The sequence below is a fragment of the Ochlerotatus camptorhynchus genome, unplaced genomic scaffold (genome assembly GCF_037179485.1).
Source record: "Ochlerotatus camptorhynchus isolate MF236.1 unplaced genomic scaffold, CSIRO-AGI_Acam_v1.1 ptg000330l, whole genome shotgun sequence".
NCBI classification, from domain to species: Eukaryota; Metazoa; Arthropoda; class Insecta; order Diptera; family Culicidae; genus Ochlerotatus; species Ochlerotatus camptorhynchus.
The window spans coordinates 1,671,928-1,696,794 of NW_027040818.1; the positions used below are offsets into that span (position 1 = coordinate 1,671,928).

At 41.8% G+C, this 24,867-nt stretch overlaps 1 protein-coding gene across 1 annotated transcript; it reads right to left on the reverse strand.

Moving 5' to 3' along the window:
- Positions 1–5,118: 5,118 nt before the first annotated feature.
- LOC135708564 (uncharacterized) lies at positions 5,119–6,016 on the reverse strand. Its single transcript, XM_065230666.1, has 3 exons — positions 5,913–6,016; positions 5,484–5,857; positions 5,119–5,398 (listed from the first exon to the last, which is right to left on the reverse strand). The coding sequence occupies exons 1-3, from the start codon at positions 6,006–6,008 to the stop codon at positions 5,185–5,187; spliced, it is 684 nt and encodes a 227-aa protein (XP_065086738.1). The 5' UTR covers positions 6,009–6,016; the 3' UTR covers positions 5,119–5,184.
- Positions 6,017–24,867: the final 18,851 nt, after the last annotated feature.

The window sequence follows — 24,867 nt, forward strand, 5'->3', positions numbered from 1 at the left end:
CAGCATCTTTACCCATGGGGGTTAAAAAAGTTCTGCGAGGTACACTTATGGTGAACCAGCGGCTCAGGGATTGTAGAAAGGAAAAGGGTTGGGTAGGTTTAAAATGCAGAATTACATGTCGTCACGATTTAATGCGCATGTTTAAACAACGTTGATCCAGGTACCTATCATATAAATTTGCATATAATCTAGTTATGATTATTGTCAATAATACTTACATTTCGATAAAGATGATGCTACCTACTTTACCTGTTATGTGATACTTATCATCACAGAGTCCAACCTTGAATCGCAGACCAAGTCCACTAACAAAACACTCGTTCCGAGAAGGGGCTTATGGTCTTCTTCTTCTTCTTCTTCTTCTTCTTCTTCTTCAGGTTCGCTCACCACCCGGAATGAAGACTCGGTGCGGTTAGTAATATCAAACAATTTTACATGCAAACGAAAAAGAGATACAACCAGGATTAGTTTTGTAAAGTAATAGTTTCATCTGAATACCCAACTAACCATATCTCAGTGACATTGTCCCACTCTGAACCCACACCTAAAGCTATTTTGTGATTATATGGTTACTTTGGTATTCACATGAAATGTTGTGCAAGTACCACAAGTTCAACAACGCCCAACTATGGACAGCTCAATGTTAATACCATTTACTCTTTGAATCAGCTTACACCAACATGATAATCTACTAAGACACCTAAGAATGTATAGACACAGACAAACAGACGTAACTCTTTGAAAAACTTGTTATTGAAAACATAGTATCTCAAAACATATAACCTCAGTAACGACATCTCTCTGGCTTCTCGCGGAAAACAAGCTTGCTCGCTAACTCGTAAACAATATTGCATAAAAGTTCTATAGAATGTATAGAAACGTCAAAGTGATCTGATGCCAGCGCTGCGGCGAGTAGTTCGCGGAACTGATAATATTCAAATCAACCGTTAAATGCATGAACGAAGATACACAATGAAGAGTTACGTCTGTTTGTCTGTGGTATAGAGATAAAGTTCAAAAATACAGTTTTAACTGATGGTACTTTATACACACAAAATCACGGCCTCCCTGTTCGGTAATTTTTTACTGGGTTTTTGAACAGCTGAAAAAGTCAGTAAACTTAAAAAAATTGTAAAAAATTGTATAAAAGTGATTTTTTCTTGAAATTTATACAGACTCTGTTCTTATTACATTTATTTGATGATAAAAATAAAATATGTTAAAATTTTTCGTTGCATTACGTGTGACCGTTATTTTCAGTTTACTGACTTTTTCAGCTATTTGAAAACCCAGTAAAAAATTACTGACCCCAGTAAAATAATCTCTGTGTGTAAACATCAAACTGTCCAATATTGGACCCTGCCAACAAACGGCACCTGCACGGCAATGTGGGCCGTCAGAATGGTTCATCGGTTGCGAAGTGAAGTGCTTCTCAAACTGAAGCGATACATTTCTCAATGTTTCAACGTTATCCTAACGTAAACTTAATATTATCACCCATATGCCCATCCACGCCCGAAACCCATCCACCACACAAAATCAAATAAAAATGTTTCTGTATGGCAAACACGTCCAGACATAAACGAGAATATGGGTGTATATCTTCACTGTAACAACTACGGGTAATCATCGAAAATACTTGCATTTTACTCAGGCACTTTTGAGCAAACTTCAATCACTCAGTGGCGTCACGTAACCTCACTTTTTACCTGTGCACAAACTTTCAAAACCAGATTTATTGCCATATTCATACTCGAATCGGTTGAAAAATACTCTTAATCTTCTAGTTTACTCGAAATCTATCCATTGGAAGCAATATTTTGATAATTTTGTATTTTTTGAGAGTTGGTGCACAGGTAGATTGAGGTTAAGGCGACGCCACTGCAATCACTCTCTCATATACTCGAAATGTGCCACGACCAAATTGACACAACGACGCCCTATACGCTATCTGACCAAAGCGCAGGGGTAGGGATAGGTTACAGTACAGTGGGTGCAACTACTACAAGGAGATGCAGGCGGGAAAATGGAGAAAGGATTTTTCTGATTGGGATATAGATGGAAAAGCGAAGGGACAGAGGTCAGATAGGCCACGAACGACCCACCATTCCTCATAACTATCCAGGCGTTCACGTGTGAAAGGTGTGGAACAGTTAAAGCAACCGGTGGAAACTAACGATTTTAAATTGGCTCACTACTTGACTAGCCTATTGGTCCCAAGCAAATCGATTAACGTATCCCATTCCAGTCGAAATTCTACACGGTAAGAAAAAATACTCAAAATTAAGTTTAAAAAAAAACTCAACGTTGGGTTCTATCATTTGAGGTCCGCCGTTGAGTGAATCAGAAAAGCGGCGTTGGTTAAAATTTACTCAACTATTGAGTAATAATAAATGAACTCAAATATAAGTTTATTTTCATTGAGGTTGCTCTTTAGCGCCTTTAACAATTTCATTTTCACAAGCGCTGATAGACGAGTGGTCAACACACGGGCCCCGTAATCTCAACGTCCATGGTTCGGTTCCAGTCTGCTCCGTTTTATTATTTTTTTGTCAACTTGGTCAACGTGGATTCATGATCAGGATTACTCAAAATTGAGTTTTCTTCTTTAACTTAATTTTACGTAGCCCCACGGAAGCCACGTGATGAGTGAAAGGAACTCAATTTTGGGTACTTTTTTCTTACCGTGTAGTACTATACTATGTTTGTTTTGATTCGCTATGAAAGTTTGAAGGATAAAATGAGGGGTTCGTGGATTTTCCTATGTTTCGAGGGGTTCATCGGTGCATTATTTCAAGGCGTTGTTATGCATTAAAATAATGAAGAGTTTAGACCTATGGTAAGATTCTGAAGGTCACTCTTGAGAAAATTCGTTTGCTGGCCTACGCATTGGAATGGCAAAAAGGCAGCTGTAAGTTGTCCAAATTTTGTTTCGAAAGAAACTCTTAAAGTTTCAAAAACTTTGGTTTCTAACGAAGAAAGAATTTGATGTTTGCTACGTCTATGAACAATGATGGAAACGCCACCAGAGGCTCCACGAGGACGATCGTTTCAATAAATGAAATAATTTGCGTCCTTCTTAACCTTATGGTCAGGTTTAAGGAACGTTTCAGTTATAACGGCAATATGCACTTTATGAACTCTCTAAAAATTAAAAAACTCGTCTTCGTTATCTTTAAGAGATCGAGCATTCCAATTCAAAATATTTAATGATTTAACATCCATTACTAAACTTCAAAGCCATGACGATATTGTTCACAATTTAAACTCCAGTTTGTATAGCTTCAACCATGTAGTTAGTTTTCAGCATATTAGCACAGACAAACAGACGTAACTCTTCATTGTGTATCTTCGTTCATGCATTTAACGGTTGATTTGAATATTATCAGTTCCGCGAACTACTCGCCGCAGCGCTGGCATCGGAACACTTTGACGTTTATATATATTCTATAGAACTTTTATGCAATATTGTTTACGAGTTAGCGAGCAAGCTTGTTTTCCGCGAGAAGCCAGAGAGATGTCGTTACTGAGGTTATATGTTTTGAGATACTATGTTTTCAAGAACAAGTTTTTCAAAGAGTTACGTCTGTTTGTCTGTGATATTAGTAATCACACAGCTAAAAAAAAGTAGTGTAAATTTCCGTTACTATGATGCACATAAATGGAGCGTCATATATCATACAAGTTTAGATTATAGATCGTGTAAATTTATGAAACATGTCATATAATATCCCATATATTGTATGCAACTGTCCACTTTTGTTTGCAACATTTTTTGCAAGTTGCTAGTTTACGTGAAAAGGAAGTTTACATGTATGAATGTTTGCATACATGGATGTTTACATCGCCAGTAAAATTCAGAATTTTTTGGTGTGCATGTCAATTAATGATTCCTGTGAAAATACGATTTTAGGAGCTGTAATGCTTTACAGTTCGAAGCTTTGCGAGTCTTATATTCTCGAAAATTGAATTTATGGTTTCACCACAGTTTAAACATTTAAATTTTAAAGCATCTTCCTTCACAGGACAGTCGTCCTTAGCGTGAGATTCCTGCATTTAGCTGTCATGTAGCATTTTTTTTGTTCCGTGACCCCATCCCTGGCACTTACGGCACTGGGTGAGGTTTTGGAAATTTCCTCCAGTCTTCCTGAAGTGTTCCCACTTCACTCGGACATGGAGTATAAGGCTAGCTTTTTCCAAGGCCTTAAGGTTGTTTAGTTCACGAGATTTGAAGTGAACTAAATAAAAATCATTGGAAATCCCGTTGCGTGAATCGCCAAGATCGGATTTCATTTTCATTTTGATTACTGGGACTAATTTAGTCAATTAATCTTTGATCGGATTCGGAGATTTAGCACTGGGCAGACCTTTGAAGACAACCTTGAACAGACGTTCAGTTTTGGTGTCATAAGTAAAAAATGTGTGTTGCTTCTCAGTAAGGTATGTGAGAAGACGTTTGAATCCGTTCAAGGTTTCAGCCAATACACGGCATTCACCCCGACGGTAAATTTGAAGTGAAAACTTAAATTGAATGAAGTTCAAAAAGTTCCTTGCGAAGAGCATGGAAATCGGATGTGGTTACGACAATAGGGGGAACTTTTTCCTTTTTGGCATTAAGCCGGGAATGTTTGATTGAATTTTGCCTGGATGATGGATCATTCTCATCATCCGTAAGCATATCAAATTGATTGCTCTATTGAATTTCATCAGAAGGGGGATCAAGCCATTGTCCTTTTCTTTTGTGCTTAGGCGCCATGGCGGCAGAACCAAGTTTCTCCAAATCGACTTCCAATCATATTACTATAAGAATCCGAAGGATCGAAGAGAAATTTTTCCAAGTCGATGGTCAAGCAGGGTAGGGTCCAAACAAGGATCGAAGAGAAATAAGAGTCAAAAAAGGTAGACATTTTACAGGTTGGGCACTGCAAATTTGTTGTAGCTTTAAGTAGCAGAAACACTTCCTTCAGCAAAAAGCAACGCATTCTTTGTTTGGCGAGTTTAAACGTAAAATATTGATTGTTTTATCCTACTTCACTTTCAAAATCTTTTTTACAATATGTATTCTAAAACAAAAACAAACTCTTTCGTTCCCCGGTCAGGTGTCGTTCATATAATTAGTAAATTTACGCACGCATTTCATTGTATAATCTCATCGAATTAAATCATTACAAAAAATCGCACATATCAATACGCCGGACACTCGTCAATGTGCGTCTCGAGTGAGTGAATATCCCCGAAAACTCCATTGCAGTGCTGACAGTAGGAAGTGTTCTTTCGATCCGCCTTATACGTATCGTCTCCCATCCTCAGCTGCTGTTGGGACTCATTACCTACACCCCCATCACTTCCCTGAGACATTCGGCTACACCTTCGGCTGTAATTCTGCTGTTCCGCTTGGCTGTATAATGAAATAATCATAAAAATCATCGCGATTAGTCCGATTAGTAATAATAGGTTCAACCCGCCCCCTTCTCCCCCCTTACCCGTTCAACGCTTCGACGATCAAAGTTCGGTTCTGCTGTTGAAGCTGTTGCAACTCGCTGGCTTGGCGATTCTTTTCCGCCATCACAGTTAGACGCGCAATTCGTTCTTCGGCAAAGTCACTTTTGTAGATATCCAACTGCGCTTTCAGTAGTTCAATTTCACTTTTCAGGGCAGCAGAGCTGCTGGGTCGGGTCGACGTTGGCGTCGTCGTGACTATGTCCAGCGAGTGAGGATTTTCCTTCAGGGACGGTGGTGAGTGGGAGGGTGTATGGATTGCGCTAATCGACAGTTCCGCTCTACACTTGACCAGCAGCTCTTGCAGGGCATTCAAGTTTGCTCGCATCGAGTCAAGGTTGTCTGAGCATGATGTTTGCTGGAATTAATTAGCAGACTTAATGAGGGCTTTCGAAATTTGGGCCAGAACTTACAACTTTTCCATATTCTGCGAGTTGTGCTTCGAGTATGGCATTTTTCTTCTGTAAAATTAGATATTCCTCTCGGGAGACACTGTCTTTTTCAATCATTTTCTTTGACATTTGCAAGACTTATTAAGAATTCACCGAACAACAAAAAACGGTCGACTTTCCAATCCAGTACCCAGGCACCCACTAATAAGGCGAGGAAATTCCGAATGCAGTTCAACCAAAACAAAAGCAGTGATTCTATGTGCTCGATATCTTAATCACATTTTGCCAACCTCTATGGAAAAACGTCAAATTATCGACTGAGCCCCATGTTGGATAAGATAAACTTGCTCGATAAGATAGTGCGTGCGATAAGAGCTGGATGTTTTGAAACAAGGGATTTGGTTTTTATTGTCAGGCCAATTTCGCATGGGTCAAATTTCAAATCAGTTCGGCTTGGGTTCGGCTGAACGATAATGCTCGCTATATCGAGATGAATTTATTGATTAAATGCAGTTACAATCGGACGATTAATGTGAGCTTCACCGATCAATACAATTGCAATCCGTTAACGCCCACTAATCATGACATGAACAAAGCAAGCCCTACCATGCTTATTGACCGTGACAAAGTACATTATAACATGCGGGAGCTCTCTTTCAATGTCAGTCTCAGTAATTATATCGTTAGTTGTATAATTTAGATGGTTTAAGGGTGGTGAAAAATTCACATTGCATGACGTGCTATATGAAGCTTCCTGATCGAATAAATTGAATTCTTAAAAGCTGTGAGTAATGATTCGTTAAGGTATGACCATCAGTGTGTTGTTCAGAATACACTAATATCTGCATTTTACAAATTATGTACACTATCGGACGACTCAATAAACCGACATTACGGTATCTTATGGAGCTGTTTTATATTGTTAGGTGATTTGTATATATTTGACAGTCAGGTTATTGGACCGATCCCACTAATCCGGCCACAAATTAGTCGGATTACTTAGCAGGGGGATACTGGAGAGTGAAAAGTTTGAATGTGTTCATCTCTGTAAATAAGGCCTAGTATGCAATTTTAAGGATGGTTGGGTGTTCGAAATCGGAATTTTAAAATGCGAATATCTTCGTAAATATGACCTAAATCGCCTTTTTGAGGAGTGTTTGGGAGTTCAAATTTTTAAAATGTCTTAACTTTGTCTACGAAAATATGGCCTAAATCACCGCCATGAAAACTAATTTGGCATCCGAACGACTACCGGCCTCAACGGAGGAACTTCGGAAAATCTTTTTCGAGGAGCATGAGGAATATGGTGTACCAAAACAGATGGCATCTAACGACTTGGAATCCTATCAGCGCCATCTTAACAACCAGAGGATCCAACACCTGCTGTATAACGGAAAGCGCCGACAAATTTTACAACCCGATTTTTCGGAAACAATGACTCCTTTCGACGACAAAGAGGTAACTAATAATAATAATGAAACTATTTTATCAACCGACGTACTTCCAACAATGTCTTCACATAATGTACACACATGTTATGAAGTAATTACATTGGGTTGTTAGCCATGTTAGGTTGTATGCTTAAATAAAAGAGCAGAAAAAGGTTGTCTACCATTTAATTCCACTGGAAGATAACCATTTTTTGCTGTTTTATATTAAATTTTTATTTACTGTCAACATTTCAATCGCATGACAAGCCCAGCCAAAATGAAGAAAATGTATCAAAATGTATTATGCTCATCCTTCGAAAAAAAAAATATATTAACAGTGGTCATTAATTTTTAAGAATGCAGGGAATGTCGAAATTACGGTAGATGTCTTCTACATGTTAACAGAAATAATTTCGGAAGAAATACCTTTGAAGAAAAAAAGATGTCACATAAACACACAAAATGCAGCCTGATATAACAGGCAAATAAAAAACTTAAAAAATCGAAAACAAAAAACACATAAAATTTACAAAAAAAAACACAATAGCTGGATAATTTAACTGAATTCAACCATCAGTAATGCATTTGAAGAGTATAATTCAGAAACTGAATTTGAAATAAAGTTCAGTCAGAAGAACTTCTTTAATTACGTAAAAACCAAATTAAAATCTGACAATTTTCCTTCATCTTGACGAAAATGTTGACTCGTAAAAAAACCTGTAATCTATTTGCAATTTTTTTTCAAGAAATCTACACACTTAGATTTTTTTGCCGAGATGGGCACCACCGAGCAGCTCGGCATTTTATTTTGCTGGAAATTCAGCAAAAAAAATATGTTTGTTAGCTGAGATCTCGGCAAAATTCCCGTTTGTTAGCTGAATCTCGGCAAGTTTTTCACTGAGATCCAGCAAAATAAAATGCCGAGCTGCTCGGTGGTGCCCATCTCGGCGAAAAAATCTAAGTGTGTACACGACATTTTCTGAAGAAGATTGTATTTTATCCAGAACGTTCAAGGAACATTGGCGTCAATCAACTTCAAGTGCAGGATATTTTGCACTGGACCTGACGGAATTCCTCCAGGGTTAAAGAAAAGTCTAGCGACGGAACTCACTGCTCCATTGTTTTGGTTTTTTAATATGTCCCTGGAATCCGGATCCATACCAAACATTTGGAAAAGCTCATTTCTATCACATAAAATTTACAAAAAAAAACACAATAGCTGGATAATTTAACTGAATTCAACCATCAGTAATGCATTTGAAGAGTATAATTCAGAAACTGAATTTGAAATAAAGTTCAGTCAGAAGAACTTCTTTAATTACGTAAAAACCAAATTAAAATCTGACAATTTTCCTTCATCTTGACGAAAATGTTGACTCGTAAAAAAACCTGTAATCTATTTGCAATTTTTTTTCAAGAAATCTACACACTTAGATTTTTTTGCCGAGATGGGCACCACCGAGCAGCTCGGCATTTTATTTTGCTGGAAATTCAGCAAAAAAAATATGTTTGTTAGCTGAGATCTCGGCAAAATTCCCGTTTGTTAGCTGAATCTCGGCAAGTTTTTCACTGAGATCCAGCAAAATAAAATGCCGAGCTGCTCGGTGGTGCCCATCTCGGCGAAAAAATCTAAGTGTGTACACGACATTTTCTGAAGAAGATTGTATTTTATCCAGAACGTTCAAGGAACATTGGCGTCAATCAACTTCAAGTGCAGGATATTTTGCACTGGACCTGACGGAATTCCTCCAGGGTTAAAGAAAAGTCTAGCGACGGAACTCACTGCTCCATTGTTTTGGTTTTTTAATATGTCCCTGGAATCCGGATCCATACCAAACATTTGGAAAAGCTCATTTCTATCGTTAAATCTGGCCGAAATTCTGACGCACGAAATTATCGAGGAATAGCCATTATCTCTTGCATTCCTAAACTTTTCGAGACAATTGTCAACGAAAAATTATTTCTCCAAATAAAAAAATAGAATTACTGACATGCAACACGGCTACTTCAAGGGTCGTTTGACCTCGACAAATTTACTTGCATTTATAGACTATTAATTGAATGCAATGGATAATGGAAACCACGTAGAAGCCCTCTATACAGACTTTAACAAGACATGTGACCGCATTGACTACTATTGTTTAAATTGCAATAAATTAGAATGTAGCCAGGACTCCTGAAGTGGTTTGAATCATATTTAACTAACCGACAACAAATAATTAAATTCAACGGAAAGAAAGCTGTAACGATTTATGTGACGATTTCAACTTGACTATTTTGAACACTGGTGAAGCGACACGTATAGCTAAACCTCCGGCTCGAGAAAGCCGACTCGACATATCTTTGTGTTCAAGATCACTATCATTGGATTGTCTGTGGAAGGTTATCAATGATCCCCATGGTAGCGATCATTCACAATGCTGGAATTCTCTATGGCTCTTCTTTCATCGAACAACTCCTCACCGGGAAGCGATATGATTAAATTCAATCTTCTGAAAAATCTCCCAGATATCGCTAAAAGACGCTTGCTACACTCATTCAATTCCTTACTAGAAAACAACATTATACCGCCTGAATGGAGACAGGTCAAAGTAATAGCCATTCGAAAATCTGGCAAACCAGCGTCTGACCATAACTCATACCGTCCGATTACTATGCTTTCGTGCATTAGGAAATTGTTCGAGAAAATGATCCTTCGGAGACTCGATCAGTGGATTGAAACAATTAACTTGCTATCAAATACACAGTTTGGGTTCCGCAAAAGCAAAGGAACAAACGATTGTCTAGCGCTGCTTTCCACAGATATTCAACTGGCCTTTGCACACAAGGAGCAATTGGCTTCAGTATTCTTGGACATTAAGGGGGCTTTTGATTCAGTTTCCATTGAAATTCTGTCATACAATCTGCACAGATGTGGACTTTCTGGAATTTTAAATAATTTCTTGTACAATTTGTTGTCAGAAAAGCAAATGAACTTTTCTCTTGGAAAACTGACAACTTCCAAAATTAGTTACATGGGCCTGCCCCAAGGCTCATGTCTCAGCCCTCTTCTTTATAACTTTTATGTCAAAGATATCGACAACTGTTTGGCTGAACAATGCACGCTTAGACAACTTGCAGATGACGGTGTGGTTTTCGTAAGAGGTCCGCATGCCGTGGACTTGCAAGGACCATTGCAAAGTTCCTTAGATAACTTGTCTTCTTGGGCTAGGAATCTAGGGATCGAATTCTCGCCGCAGAAAACTGAACTAGTAGTGTTTACTCGAAAGCGGTACCCAGCCCAAATGCAGCTTAATCTTTTGGGCAGAAACATTACTCAATCATTGTCTTTCAAGTACCTTGGGGTCTGGTTTGATTCAAAGTGCACTTGGAATACCCATATTACGTATTTGAAGCAAAAATGTCAGCAGAGGATCAACTTTCTCCGTTCAATTTGCGGCACATGGTGGGGTTCTCATCCGGGAGACCTCATAACGCTTTATAAAACATCAATTCTCTCTGTTCTAGAGTACGGCTCTTTCTGCTTTCTCTCGGCAAGAAAAAGTCACCTAATAAAATTGGAACGAATTCAATATCGTTGTCTGCGTATTGCTCTTGACTGTATGCACTCAACGCATAACATGAGTCTCGAGGTTCTGGCAGGAGTAAAACCCCTCCAGAACTGTTTCTGGGAGCTCTCTCTCAGATTACTAATCAAATGCGGAGTGACGAACACACTTATAATTGAAAGTTTTGAAGAAATTCTTGGGCTGAACACACAATCTCGATTTATGAGAATCTACCACCACTACATATCGTCGGATATGTGTCTTCCTTGTTATACTCCAGACCGTGCTCACTTCACCAATCGCAGTTCCTCAATTTAATATGATCTGTACATGAAACAAGTGATTCATGGGATTCCAGATCAACTTCGAACTATTATTATCCCGCGTATTTTTACTGAAAAGTACCAACAAGTCAATTGCATGAAAAGATATTTTACAGACGGGTCCCGTCTCAATGGATCCACTGGCTTCGGTGTTTTCAATGAAAACTCTAGCGCCTTCCGCAAACTTCAGGAACCTTGTTCTGTTTATGTTGCTGAGCTGGCAGCAATCAACTTCGCATTGGGGATGATTTCCAACATGCCCGCAGACCATTACTTCATCTTCTCGGATAGTCTCAGTTCGATTGAGGCTATTCGGTCGATGAAACAAGGTAGGCACTCATCTTATTTCCTTTCAAAGGTAAGGGAGCAGATGAGTGTGCTGGTCGAAAGATCATATATGATTACCTTTGTATGGGTCCCCTCACATTGCTCAATCCCAGGCAATATGAAACTAATGTTCTGCCCGACAACAACTCAGCAGCACGAGACTCCTTGAACTGTGTCTCAGAGTCGGCGCACTACTGGGCAAACTGGAGGGACTACGCGGATGAAAAGGCACTCAAGCTTTCAATTAAACTAAAACACAACGCGGATCAATTTAAACACTGTATTTCTGCAATTACCGATAGTGTGGATTGTGTGGTGTTGTGTTCGATTTTCTTGGCACATACCCTTGATGACGATGGTGACTACGACGACTGCAGACCAGCGAGCGCTCGCTGTGGTTCCGGAAAGATCCTTAAAGGCCGATCTTGTCGGCAAGATGGCGGTACCACCGCTCGGTGAAATTGCGGTACAATTCCGGCAATGGCGGACGAAGCGAGGCTGACCGAACGTCGGCCGTAGTGCGATGGCGGGTTGGTTTTACCGGGCTGGTATAGCGGTTTGTGGAGATGGTTCCGATGCACAGGCGCTTCTTTCTGACGAAGCCGGTCGACGACGGCAAGGCCGCCCTCTGTCGAACCGGGAAGGGAAATTCTCCTTGGCGTTTAGGGCCTTCAGCCCGAGAACAATGTCCTTTACGGTTAGGTCAAGGTAACTCAATGTCACCTAGACCGTAGCGTGCAATGGCGGTCCTTGACTCGCCAACCAGAAAACCATTTGATTGGTTGAAAAGAAAGGTCCTGAATCAGCTGAATTGGTGATTTCCACTTCACCTTGATTCACTACTCGCACTGTATTCTGTTGAAATGTATTCCACAGACACTTCTGGTCTACACGCTCGCCTGAGATAAAGTCAACGATGGCCGTTCTCTAAGCATCGTAGAACCCTTCAGCTCATCACCCGTGACTCCGTGTCACCATTTTGCCGCGGCCATGCGCGCCTTATTCAGCAGTCGGCCGTTAAGCATGGCCGTATCGTCTGCCCAGTGGGTTTCACCGCAAGTGTTACACAAATTTATTTGAATGCTCGATCACATGGTGCATATTTAAAATATTGTATTGAACCTTTGTAACAGAACGGTTACAAATGAGAAGGCGTGCTCTCTCGCAAAGGTGGGCGCGCAGGAAGGCGAATTGTATGACAGGCGAATTTCACACGATGAATTTTACCATTTAGTGCGTCAGAGTACCCTTTCGAGTTGGCAAACCGATTGGGACACTGGAAATCTTGGACGGTGGTTACATTCAATTATTCCTAATGTTTCTTCGAGAGCGTGGTTTAAAGGCTTGGGCTTAAGTCGTGACTTCATTCGCGTGATGAGTAGACTTATGTCCAACCACTACTCGCTAGATACTCATCTCAATAGAATAAACCTCGTGGACAGCAACATCTGTCGGTGTGGAAACGGTTATGACGACATCGATCACGTAGTTTGGCAATGTACGGATAATGACGCCGCCAGAGAGCGACTTTTGAATACCCTCGAGGCCCAAGGAAGACAACCCTATGTTCCTATCAGAGACGTGTTGGGTACCCGCGATATCTGCTATATGCAGTCGATTTATGTGTTTCTGCAAATGTCTAGTATAAGAATTTAATTCGTTTGTCTTTTGTATCTCTTTATTAGTTTTTGTTTGTCTTGTCCCCCGTCTCGATGAGTCTCATCGTCGCCTACTGGTCACCATAGCCGGTCGAACTCCAGACGAATCTAGAACCACACTACCATTCATACTGGCGACATCGCTCTGATGAGACAACGAAACCCTACCCCAAGCTCCTCCCCTTTTCCTATCCTTCTACAATGTACCCCTCTAACCTCGAGTAAGCCGCGAGTATTCGGCCCAACTCCTACTAGACATAGAATTAAGTGAATTTTGTTACAAACAAAGAACAATGAATTATCGGCTCCGTAAAGCTAACGCGATTGAGCCTTACAAATAAACGAACTAGATAAAAAAAAACGGAAAGAAAGCGAGCCCAATTTAAGTCACTTCAGGTGTCCCCAAGGCTCTCATTTGGGACCTCTTCTTTTTATTCTATATGCAAACAACATCTCTATCATTCTAAAAAAAACTAAAATTACTAATCTATGCCAACAACATGAAGCAAATTTTGTGAAATAAAAAATGTAACTTAATTTCATTTAGCAGGAAAAGAACCACATACCACAAATCAAAATGTAGAAAAATGTAAAAGAGTTATTGATTTAGGAATTAACTTAGACTTCAAACTAACTTTCATAGACAATTACAACGCAATTATTTACAGGGCAAATAACATGCTAGGCTTTATCAAGCGCTTTTGCAATAACCTTCAGGACCCATACACAATTATAACATTATATATTGCCGATGTGAGGTCAATTCTGCAATATTGTAGTATTGTATGGTCTCCTTTTTCAATCACGCACGAAGAAAGATTAGAATCAGTACAAAGCAATTTCTGGGTGCACATGGGTATTTTAAAGGGTGTTTGAGAGTTCAAATATTAAAATGCATTTTTCTCCGTAAATATGGCCTGAATCGACATTTTAGGGGGGTGTTTGGGAGATCAAAGATAAAAATGCATTGTTTCCCCTAAATTTAACCTAAATGGACATTTTAGGGGTGTTTGAGAGTTAAAATATTAAAATACATTTTTCTCTGTGAAGATGGCCTAAATCGACATTTTAGGGGTTTTGGGAGTTCAAATCTTTAAACAAATGTATCTCCCTAAATATAGCCTAAATCAACATTTAGGGGAATTTGCATTTTGCATTTTCACCGTGATGCATTTGTGTGTAAATAAATCGAACAGCAAAGTTTATCGTATGCCATCGTAAGCCATCGTAAGCAAATTACTAGATAAGCCCTTTTGTTTAAGTACAACGCAATGTTATAGTGCCAAATTGCAGAGAGTCTTCAAACGAAATAAACATTATATACCTGGTACCTACTCAGAGAGCCATGAGCTTTGTCTGCTCCGCATGGATGACTTCTTAGTCTTTAGTAAATATGTAAAAAAAAAATAAATATGTTGGATCATTCTCTCACCAACGCACGCGTCAGTATCATTGGTATCCGATCGTCACCATCGCGAATTGGTAGCCACTTCAGCGCTGGTGTGCTCTCTGCTTCTCTTTCGCGTTGCGCTTCTAATTACAGGTGTGTAGTTAGGATCATTTCGATTCTTGATGGACTTGATTTAGGGGTGACGCAAAGCGGTCAAAGTTTGACCTTTTTCACTCTCGACTTTCTGGGACTTGATTTTTTCATGAGTTGCATGCAAGATTTTCAATGTTGATAAATTGGCTTCTAAAACTATTCACAATCATTTCCAAACTACTTGTACATCGAGTAAAACCACCTGATTCTGATTTGCGATGCTTCACTAGGCTGGTTAATTTTTCATTAGCATGGTTCATTTTTCATAAGGCTGGTTCATTTTTCATTAAGATGGTCCAAAAAATCAAAATACATAAAAAGTCATAACATTTTAACAAATATATCTGAAATTAATCCCACAAATTTACTATTTTTCAATCAAAGTATAAAATTTTTATTCTAATATCTTCAGTCAGGCTGTTATAAATGATTTGGTTTCGAATGCTAATGGTTATGCATTCGCCATATGGAAAATAATTAATGATAGAGATATCTTTCGGAAAAGTTCTTGAAAAAGTAGTCAAACAGGTCTTCACTTTTAAAGAGAGAGCAAGGCAAGGAAGGATTCCAGAAGAATCTCAACAACTTACAGCCAATCTCAACTATTTACATGATCTTTGAATAACTATTTCTGGTTTGCTGGGGTAGAATACGGACTCACTCTGGCTGTCATTCTGTGACGACGATTCAGTTATGTCAGTTGCACTTTAAATTTAATCCGGTCTTTGGCTTCACGCTAACTTGAAAGTACTCATTAATGAGTAAAAAAGACCCATTTTGAAGAAAAGTGGCTTAACTCATTAATGATTAAACAATTTTACCCATTAATGAGTATCTGTTACCCATTAATGATTAACAATTACTCATTAATGGGTAATAGATACTTATTAATGGGTAAAATTGTTTAATCAATAATGAGTTAAGCCACTTTTCTTCAAAATGGGTTTTTTTTTTTTTTTTTTTTTTGTCTTTATTTTGGAGATTTTTAGCCTGAGGCTAGTTCATCTCTTTAGTCATAGGTGAGGCCTCAGAAGGAGAACCTCCTACGGAGTTGTTTGACAAGTAGCATAACAATTTGATCGTTTTCCTTAGTGACTATCTAGGGTGACCACCATCATGAGGGTCAAAGACTCATCCCATGTGGTGTTCCTCCTGCTACTGAAAACTGTGAAATACAGCTTTCCTGGCTCTTCGCGAAAAAACAAGTTAAAACACATGGAACGATGACCTGAACGAGACGACACCGTGACGAGGTCCAAAGGCTCATCCCGTCTGGTGCCGTCCCGACAGCTAGCAGAAAACAAACAAACAAAAAAAAACTGAAACTAGCAACTGACTACAAAAATGGACTAAATTTGATGGTACAAATTCGCTTCCCTCAGGAATACCAGGAGGGCGTCGGCAGCAGGCGAGTCCTCTCCGAGCAGGTTCCGGATGCTGGAGGTAATCCCGTAAGTCTCCCGGAGGTCCTGGAATTCCGGGCAGACACACAGTAGGTGTTCGACGGTTGCCGGAAGGTGGCAGATAGTGCAGCTCTTGCGGAAGGGTCCTCCGCCGAAGTTGAGGTATAGACGGCAGTGTCCAGTTCTCAGCCTCGAGAGTATCCTCTGGTCCGGTAGGTTTCGGAGGTCCGTCCATGCCTCCGTGGTTCCCTTGATTTTCCGGATGAAAGGCCCTCGAGTGCTGGCCCATTGGTCGGTCCATGCCTTCCGAACGGTGGCCTTAATCCACCGTTTGACGTCCTGGAGGGGAACTTTGTCGGTGAGTCTGGGACCCGACGGTCCAGTTCCAGCGAGTTGGTCGGCTGCCTCGTTTCCGGGAATTCCGCAGTGGCCGGGTATCCACGCAAAAACGGTATTACTGGGTGCGTACTTGACAGTAGCCTGAATCCACGGGTGGGTGGGAGTTGCCGAGCAGAGCTCCTGGATAGCGCTGTACGAATCTGTTAAAATGAGAATTGGTCGATTAGCTGGTGAAGTGGCCGCGTGGAAAATCGCGGCCGCTTCTGCCGAGTAAACGGAGCACTGCGGTGGAAGGCTGTTGCTGACGAGTATGCCACTTCCGGATACTCCGATGCCAACGCCTGTGTTGGATCGGGAACCATCGGTGTACCGGTGGGTGAAATCGGTAAACTTGGACCTGAGAAGCTCAGCTACTGTGCAACGTAGGGCTACAGAGTTGTCTCCTGCTTTGAATCGATTCTTGATCGCGTTTTCGATTATGAATTTGGAAGAGAGCCAACTCTTCTCTCCGTGCCAGTGGATCCTAGCCACCGGGGGGAGGTCGATGCTGGCGATCGATTGCATGATTCTATCCCCCTCGTCGAGGAGGAAGACTCTGCCATTCCCTGCTGTTTTGGCGGCGAAGGATGCAGCTTTGTACAGTGTGGCGTTTTTGATGCGGTACCGAAAGGGTAGAACCCCTGCTTCAACACACGCAGAATCTGCGGGGGTGGAAGGTAGGAGACCGGAGATGATCCGGATACAACTGTTGAAAGTCGGGCCAAGAATTTCCTCCTGCTTCTCCGATGCGATGCACGTAAGTTCGGTTCCGTACAGCAGCCGGCTGTCGATGATGGCTTGCGAGACACGGAAACGAACTGCCCGGTTGTTGGATCGGTGTGGCCTGGAAATGGTCCTGACCAGATTGACCCTGCTTCTACAATCCTTCTTAACCTGGTTGAAGTGGGGCACGAAAGACAACGTGCGGTCCACCAGAACACCCAGAATCCGAACGGAGTTCCTGACGGGGATCGCTTGATCGGCGATCTTGATGGCGGCCCCGCTTACCCTGTGTCGGGACGGGCAGACGTGGCATCTGACACTTTTCCTGGCCGAGAGCTGGAAGCCAGCTGTTTCGGCCCATTTCACGACGGCTGTGACGGCAGCTTGCGCTATGTTCCTGGTGCGGATTGTGGTGGGCCCGGTTACCACGATGAGTACGTCGTCGGCATACACAAAGATGTGCACGTTCTTGGGTAGCCGGTTAAAGACACCGTTCATCGCAATTAAGAAAAGCGTGACAGAGATCACGGATCCCTGGGGTACCCCCGTTTCTTCCCGAAAGCTGCTGGATTTGGCGTTACCGATGGCGACGCGAAAGGAGCGGTCGGTGAGGAAATTCCGAATGAAGTGGACCATGTGTCCCTTAAGTCCCCAACGGACGAGTTGGGCAAGTACGGCCGGAGTCCAGGTTCGGTTGAAAGCCTTGGAGATGTCAAGCGAAACGATTTCGGTGTGGTGTCCCTGGTCGAAGGCATTTTTCAGCACGTCTCCCAGTGTGGCAAAATAGGTAGAGGTGCCGCATCCTTGACGGAAGGCGTGTTGCCGGTGATCGAGCAAGCTATTCGTCTTCAGAAAGGTCTTCAATCTCCGGTTCACCATCCGCTCGAACACCTTGCTCATGCAGGAGGTGAGGGCAATGGGCCGGAACTTCGTCGCATCTTTCGTTGTTTCGTTAGTCTTCGGGATCGGAATGACCAGGCTTTCTCTCCACGATGCTGGATAGGAGTCGGTGGTCCAAAGTTCGTTGAAGAGCTCAAGCATACGGACTTGGCCTTCGATCGGTAGGTGTGTTAAAAGGGGGTATCCGAGTTCGTCGGGACCCGCCGATTTGCCCTTGCTCTTACTGAGCGCAAACTGTAGTTCCTCCCAGGAGAAAACACCGTTTATCCTGGCGCTATCGTTGTCGACCGGTACGGGAAAGTTGCCAATCGAGGCCGGTGTGGTGTTGTTGCGGCGACGAAAGTTCTCGCCGTATCCAGGGATAGCTGAAAGCTCCGCGAAGTACTTCCCTAGCTCATCGGCAACGGCTACTGGTTCGGAGATGGTGCCATCTTCAGACTGCACCTGCAGCGGGCTCGAACGTCTTTTGCCACTGAGGGCATTTACACGGCTCCAGAGATCTGCCGAGGACTGGGATGCATCTATGCTGTCGAGAAAGTTCGTCCAACTCTCCTGCTTGGCACTCCGGATCGTTTGCCTGCATTGGATGTGCAGTTCGCGATATCGTTCGAGAATGCCATCCCGGCCGGGATCGTCTGGCTTCGTTCTTCTCAGCTTACGGAGGGCCTTCCGTCGGACTTTCACGGCTGCCTTCGTTTCCTCGGTCCACCATCGAAGGGCTTTTCGTCCAGGGATGCTGCTGGTCTTGGGAATGGATGCGGCGGCTGCATCGAGGATTGTTTTCGTCAGGTCGGGGATGTTACCGGGACCCTGTTCGCTGATACCGGAGAGGATGGCGTTTCTGTACACTTCCCATTCAGCTTTGTCATACCTCCAGCGTGGCCTACGGGTGGTTACGGGGGCGGCTGTGGCATGTAGCTGTATCTGTATGGGATAGTGGTCGCTTCCATATAAATCCGAATTGGCGGTCCATTGAAACTTGCCAGCAACGTCTCGGCTGACAGCAGATACATCAATGGCGGTGGCATGACGTCCATTGAAGAAGGTGGGTGTCCCGTCATTGAGCACGACAAGGTCTTCGCTTTCAAAAAGGTCCGCCAGAGCGGACCCACGGTTGTTCGGTCTCGGACATCCCCAGTTGGGATGGTGCCCATTCATATCCCCGACGAGGATTCGTGGTTCTGGGAGCTTGTCGATGGCATTCTTCACTTGGTTGTTGAGGCCATTCAATCGGCCGCATGGCAGGTAGGCGCAGGCAACGGCAATGTTGACAGGGCCTTCAAAATGGGTATTTTTCAACCATTAATGGGTACTTTCAAGTTAGCGTGTTGATCCTCCTCCTTCAAAGTCAATACACGAAATTGTTACAATGTTTGCAGGGTTATCCTCAGTTTCTTTTTGAATAAAAACTTGATCCCGGCGTTTTGCTTCGCCTGCTTTTCTTCATGATTTTTTGCCTTTTAATCCTTTCCGATGTCAAATTAGCTTCGCAACGATTAATGGAATCTTTTTCTTTTATCAAGGTCTTTCTTAGGCTGTGAACCATTTGCCGAGTTAAATTTAACTCGTGGTTAAAAGTGACATTTCGAAAGTTATTTTCTATGTTCGAAAATCCCCGTGCTATCGATCGACCGGTTTTCGAGCCACGGTTGTCAAAGTTTAACTTATTGTCTGTCAGAAATAACCATGCTCGGATAGCAGGGTTAATCAATAACTTTCCATCTGTCAAATTTTAACCAAAAGTTAAAAACATTCGCCAAATGGTTCAGAGCCTTAGAAGTTCAAAGCTTTCCAGTTATTTTAAAATTGCACAATTTCTTCTCTATCACCCAAGGTTTTACAAGGTTTTTCTTCTTCCAAACATCCTTCAATTCTGTTATTGTTTCGGAAGCACTTTGTGTATAGCTTTTTTTTAGCCTGCAAATGAAACATATGTTCACGAAAAACTTCACTATGCGTTGGCAAATTCACGACGACAGATATTCTCCAACTAACCAAATATAACCCATGTTAATCAGAAGCAGGCTGGAAAGCACCTCAGAGCGTTAGTAAAGCAACTTTGTGCATGCATCTCACAACACTCGACAAAGAGTGTGTGGTTCTCCCATTTACTTCGCACACTCTTTTCCAACTAATCTGTGAGAAAGCGATCCACACAATGAGCGGTACACTTCGTGCGGCACAAGGAGCGAATATAATACAACAAACGCTAACGTCTTCTTTAAATTCTTTGCAACCTATGCTTACCACGACTGCATGTATAGGAGATGAAGAAGGGCATAACGATGAAGAATATTGTCTTTTTGCTGGGTTTCCCATTTGCAACCCTACACTGAGCGGCGCTCTTTGCGTCGGAGCCGTCGGAGCGACAGACAAACAGACATAACACTCACCATCACATTCTTCGCACATAAGGTTTTAGTTGGGAATGTGATTGAATTTTTCATGATGGCGCCACTGAAGCGTTAAGCAAGCCACTACATTTTGAACTTATCAGTGATGCCAATTTTTCTTCTGGTCATATTAGTATATGACAGCTCTTGATAATGATAAGGGAACCAAGGCATCCCACTGGAGATATACGCACAGTAAAAAAAATCATGAACGAGGGATGCTCCGGTTGCAAAACAATGCTTCGGAATGTGCATGATAGAGGGTGCTAGTGTACATGCAAAATACGCTTGACGATATTTTTTGAAGAATTTTCTTCTAAGAGTTATGTCTGTTTTTCTGTGGCTACACATTGAGCTTTCGTTATTTCGGGGTGTGTGTGTCTGTCTTCTATTCTCCGCTGCTTTACACTTGCGCAGGGTGAAAAACAAACCAACTCTGTGTTTTCTTGATTCTCACTTTGTATATTTCAGAAAATCAGTACATTACACGCATTGAGTGATCAGATGACAGCCCTGATCAAAGGCACTGTCTGTATGTTGAACTGAATTTTAAATACATATATTTTGTGAATTGCGTATATACTTTTTCAAACGCACTACTGAAGAAACCAACGAATCACAACATTTGTATACTAAAACCTAGGTAGGGATGATATTTTCAAAATTACTTTATGACTTTTCTGTATGTATTTTGTTTTTTTAAACCACCCTAATTAACCATCCTAATGAACCATCAAATATTAGACGCCAAGTTGTGGTTTAAATCGATATACATGTAGTTTGGAGATGATTGTCCCAGAAAGTCGATTTTTTGACAAAACAAAATTCTGAGATAACACAAGATCTCGACGATACCATTTGCCATCGAACAAGATTTTCGATTTACACAATTTCATTAACCCCTACGAGACGAGTTGACAGAAACATGAGGTCATGTGGCACAACCATGCCGAGGAAACTGGAGACAGATGACGTTCAGCTTACTAGTGCAACAAGGCACTCAGCAGCGTCCGTGCTAGCTGTCTCAGAGGCAGAAGATGCGTTCAGAGAGCAACAACTGAAGCAGATCGAGAGGAGCATAGAGTAGTGTTCCGAGCGGCGAGGGCCAAACATAAACGGAAGATAAAGCTGAGTAAATAAAACTATTACAAGGAGCTTCCAGAGGTCCAGCGATGCCCGTTAAAATGTGTCCAGACAAGCTCAAGGTCATCGCTGGGATATGCTTCCCGGAGCACGACCCAACGACCTTGCAACCTACACCGTACAGCGAGGCACTCGTAGCAGTGGCGAAAGGATTGAAGGCGAAGAAAGCCCCCCGTACCGAATGGAATCCCCAACATGGCGTTGAAAACGGTGATCCAGGCGTTCTCGGTCATGTTCCGGATAGTGCTGCAAAAATGTCTGGATGAAGGCAAGAGGTAAGTCACTCAGCACAGTGTGCCGAAAGTAGATTCGACACAGCTTGTGTACATCCATCGGCACAATCTCGTAGGCATTGGATTGTTCATTTAATAAAATGAGAGCACTGCTGGACTACTGTCATTGAAGTTGTTCACAACATTACGTGCTGTTTGACTGTGTATTTCAGAAACATACTCTAGTTGAGTATACTAGAGGAACTCAGACCAGCAATTCACTTCTCGGTACACATTTAAATTCGAAATGTAGGCTTCCGAGGGCTGTCGATTGCTATCGATGCCGATCACAAGTATTTCAGCTACTACGCAAATGGAATGTACTACGAACCGGAATGCTAGAGCAATTTGGATGGATTGGATCATGCAGTGGCGGCGGTTGGATATGGAAAACTCAAAGGAGAAGGTTACTGGCTAATCAAGAACTCCTGGTCCAACTGCTGGGGCAACGATGGATATGCTTTGATGACGGTGAAGGGTAACAACTGTTGCCTTACCACCGATGCGACGTATGCAAATTTGAAGTCATCTTATACGAGATGAAATTAAAGGTTTTAGATTTTTGTAACAATAAAAGTTAATTAGGTTGAGTGAAAGCATAAAACATTTCGTTTGATTGTGACGTGAAAGTAGTCGGTCAATTGGTCGTCTCGTCTCGTCTCGTCTCGTCTCGTCTCGTCTCGTCTCGTCTCGTCTCGTCTCCAAACTCGTTTTAACAATAGAACCGAACGGCACAATCACACGGAATTTTTATTGCTTCAACTTAACCTAAAAAACTTACTATTTTTAAACTGAATTTCACTTGTTGAGGTACTACGATCGAGTTCTCCCGGAACTCCAACCCGATGGTAAAACCAAACGTCGTAGTATGAGACCCTTCTTCTTGACATAAACCATTCCGACGTCGAAAACCTCCGAGCAAGGTTGCAAAGACTCATTTCAGCTAAAATAATGTTTTTCGGAATAATAAAACCAAAAGATGGTATGATGGCATGTTTTACTTGTAACTTACAAGAAGAGGTTACAAAGTATGCGTTGGAAACATAAAACCTGTAAATTTTGCTTTCTATGAGTCACAATCAGCGATTTGCTGATCGCTGAGTGAGTGAGTGAGTGAGTGAGTGAGTTTGTGAAAAATCGCTGATTGTGACTCTCATGAAGTGAAATAAACAGGTTTAATATGTCAAACACATTCTTTGCAACCTCTTCTTGTATCCTACCAATTCAAAATTTGATCATGGCATCTAATTATTTCATAATTTAGAAAAACATTGTTTTAGCTGAAATGAGTCTTTGCAACCTTGCCTCCGAGAGCTTCTTGCCTGGAATCATCTCCTTCAGCAGTTCCTCTTGCAGATTGAGCAGTAAGGTGTAGTGCTTCTGAATCGTTTCCGTCGGATTGACCAGCAACTTTCGGACGACATTGGCGTAGTAGGACTTGTAACGCGCACCCAGAGCACGGATGATAGATCCAAAGTGCAGATAGTTCTTGTCACTGAATGCACTGAACTTCATGCTGTAATTGCCACCCGACTGAATAATCGCCGGGTAGCACATGTCCAACTAATTGGTATCCACACCGGAGACGTACCTTATGATGTAATCCTTGAGGTACTTGTTGAATACGTCTACCGTCTGATGGTGATAACCTTGGAGTCCTCCTTGGAGGGCATGTTGTACGCGATTGGGACGCTGATGTCCACCGTGTCGAAGTTCTTGTCCTTGATGAAGGCTCGCCACGAGCTCGTAGAATTCACCCGGGAAGTTGTTCTTGGAAAAGACGCCTACCTTTTTGCCATCCTTGGATCCCTTAATCGCCTCCAGCAGCTTTTCAAAATTGGCCTTGTCTTTGTCGTTCTTTTCCCAAACCAACAGCTTCACCGACGGAATGCCATCCTCTCCGTCCTTCTCGATGTGCTTCAGGAAATCGACCTTCTTTTTGCTAGTCAGGAAAAAGATAGACTTTTCGCACAGCACCGCAATCGTATCGATCAGCTCGTATCCCAGCAGCCAGGTCTTCAGCGAGGTTGATTTGCTGTAGATGGTTTCCTCGTCTACACCGGCTGCCGTCAGAATGCATACCACCTTCTGCAGCGAATCATCATGGGAAAACTCTGGTTCCTTAAAGCTGGCGTAGAGGCGTTTTAGGCTCTGAACCATTTGGTGGATGTTTTTAACTTTTGGTTAAAATTTGACAGATGGAAAGTTATCGATTAACCCTGCTATCCGAGCGTAGTTATTTCTGACAGACAAGAAGTTAAATTTTTGACAACCGTGGCTGAGTTCTTCTCGAAAACCCTCCCCATGGACATGGAGGTTGACGGTACTGAAGCAAAGGGTTATGTTTAATTTCTTTATATTTGCAACGATGATGATTTCCTATAGTGACACATATCACCTTCTTAATGCTTCAGTATACCTCAAACGATTAATTCTTGGTTGTTAATAGAACTTCCTTGATGCAATCGGCTGCATTATGCAGACTGAGCAATTCTGATTATAGTATCAGATTTGTTCTGTATACAGAGGAACTGGGAGGGCTTATTAAAAACTTCTCACCAATAAAGTAATGATCTTCTTGTAAATTTTGCATATAATTTTATTAATATTTTATTTTATTTAAGCATACTATTTTTGTTACATTAAATTTGCATTAGCATATGATACAAGAGATTTAATATTACTTGCTCGTTTTCGCGTAAAATAATCAATATTTATCTTACTTGTAATTACCTTTGAAAGTTTTTTTTTTTTTGTGATCTGAAAATTTACCCAGTTTGGTTAGAAGTTTCGAAGCTAACGCATGTCCAAAGGCCTAATAGAAAGATAGGCAGAACAAGTGTATGGTTCACAGGCAACTCGGCAAATTCACAGCCTTAGTCGTCAGTGGAAGGAATCCTTATTGAGCACGATATTCGATATTTTCGGGGCCGTT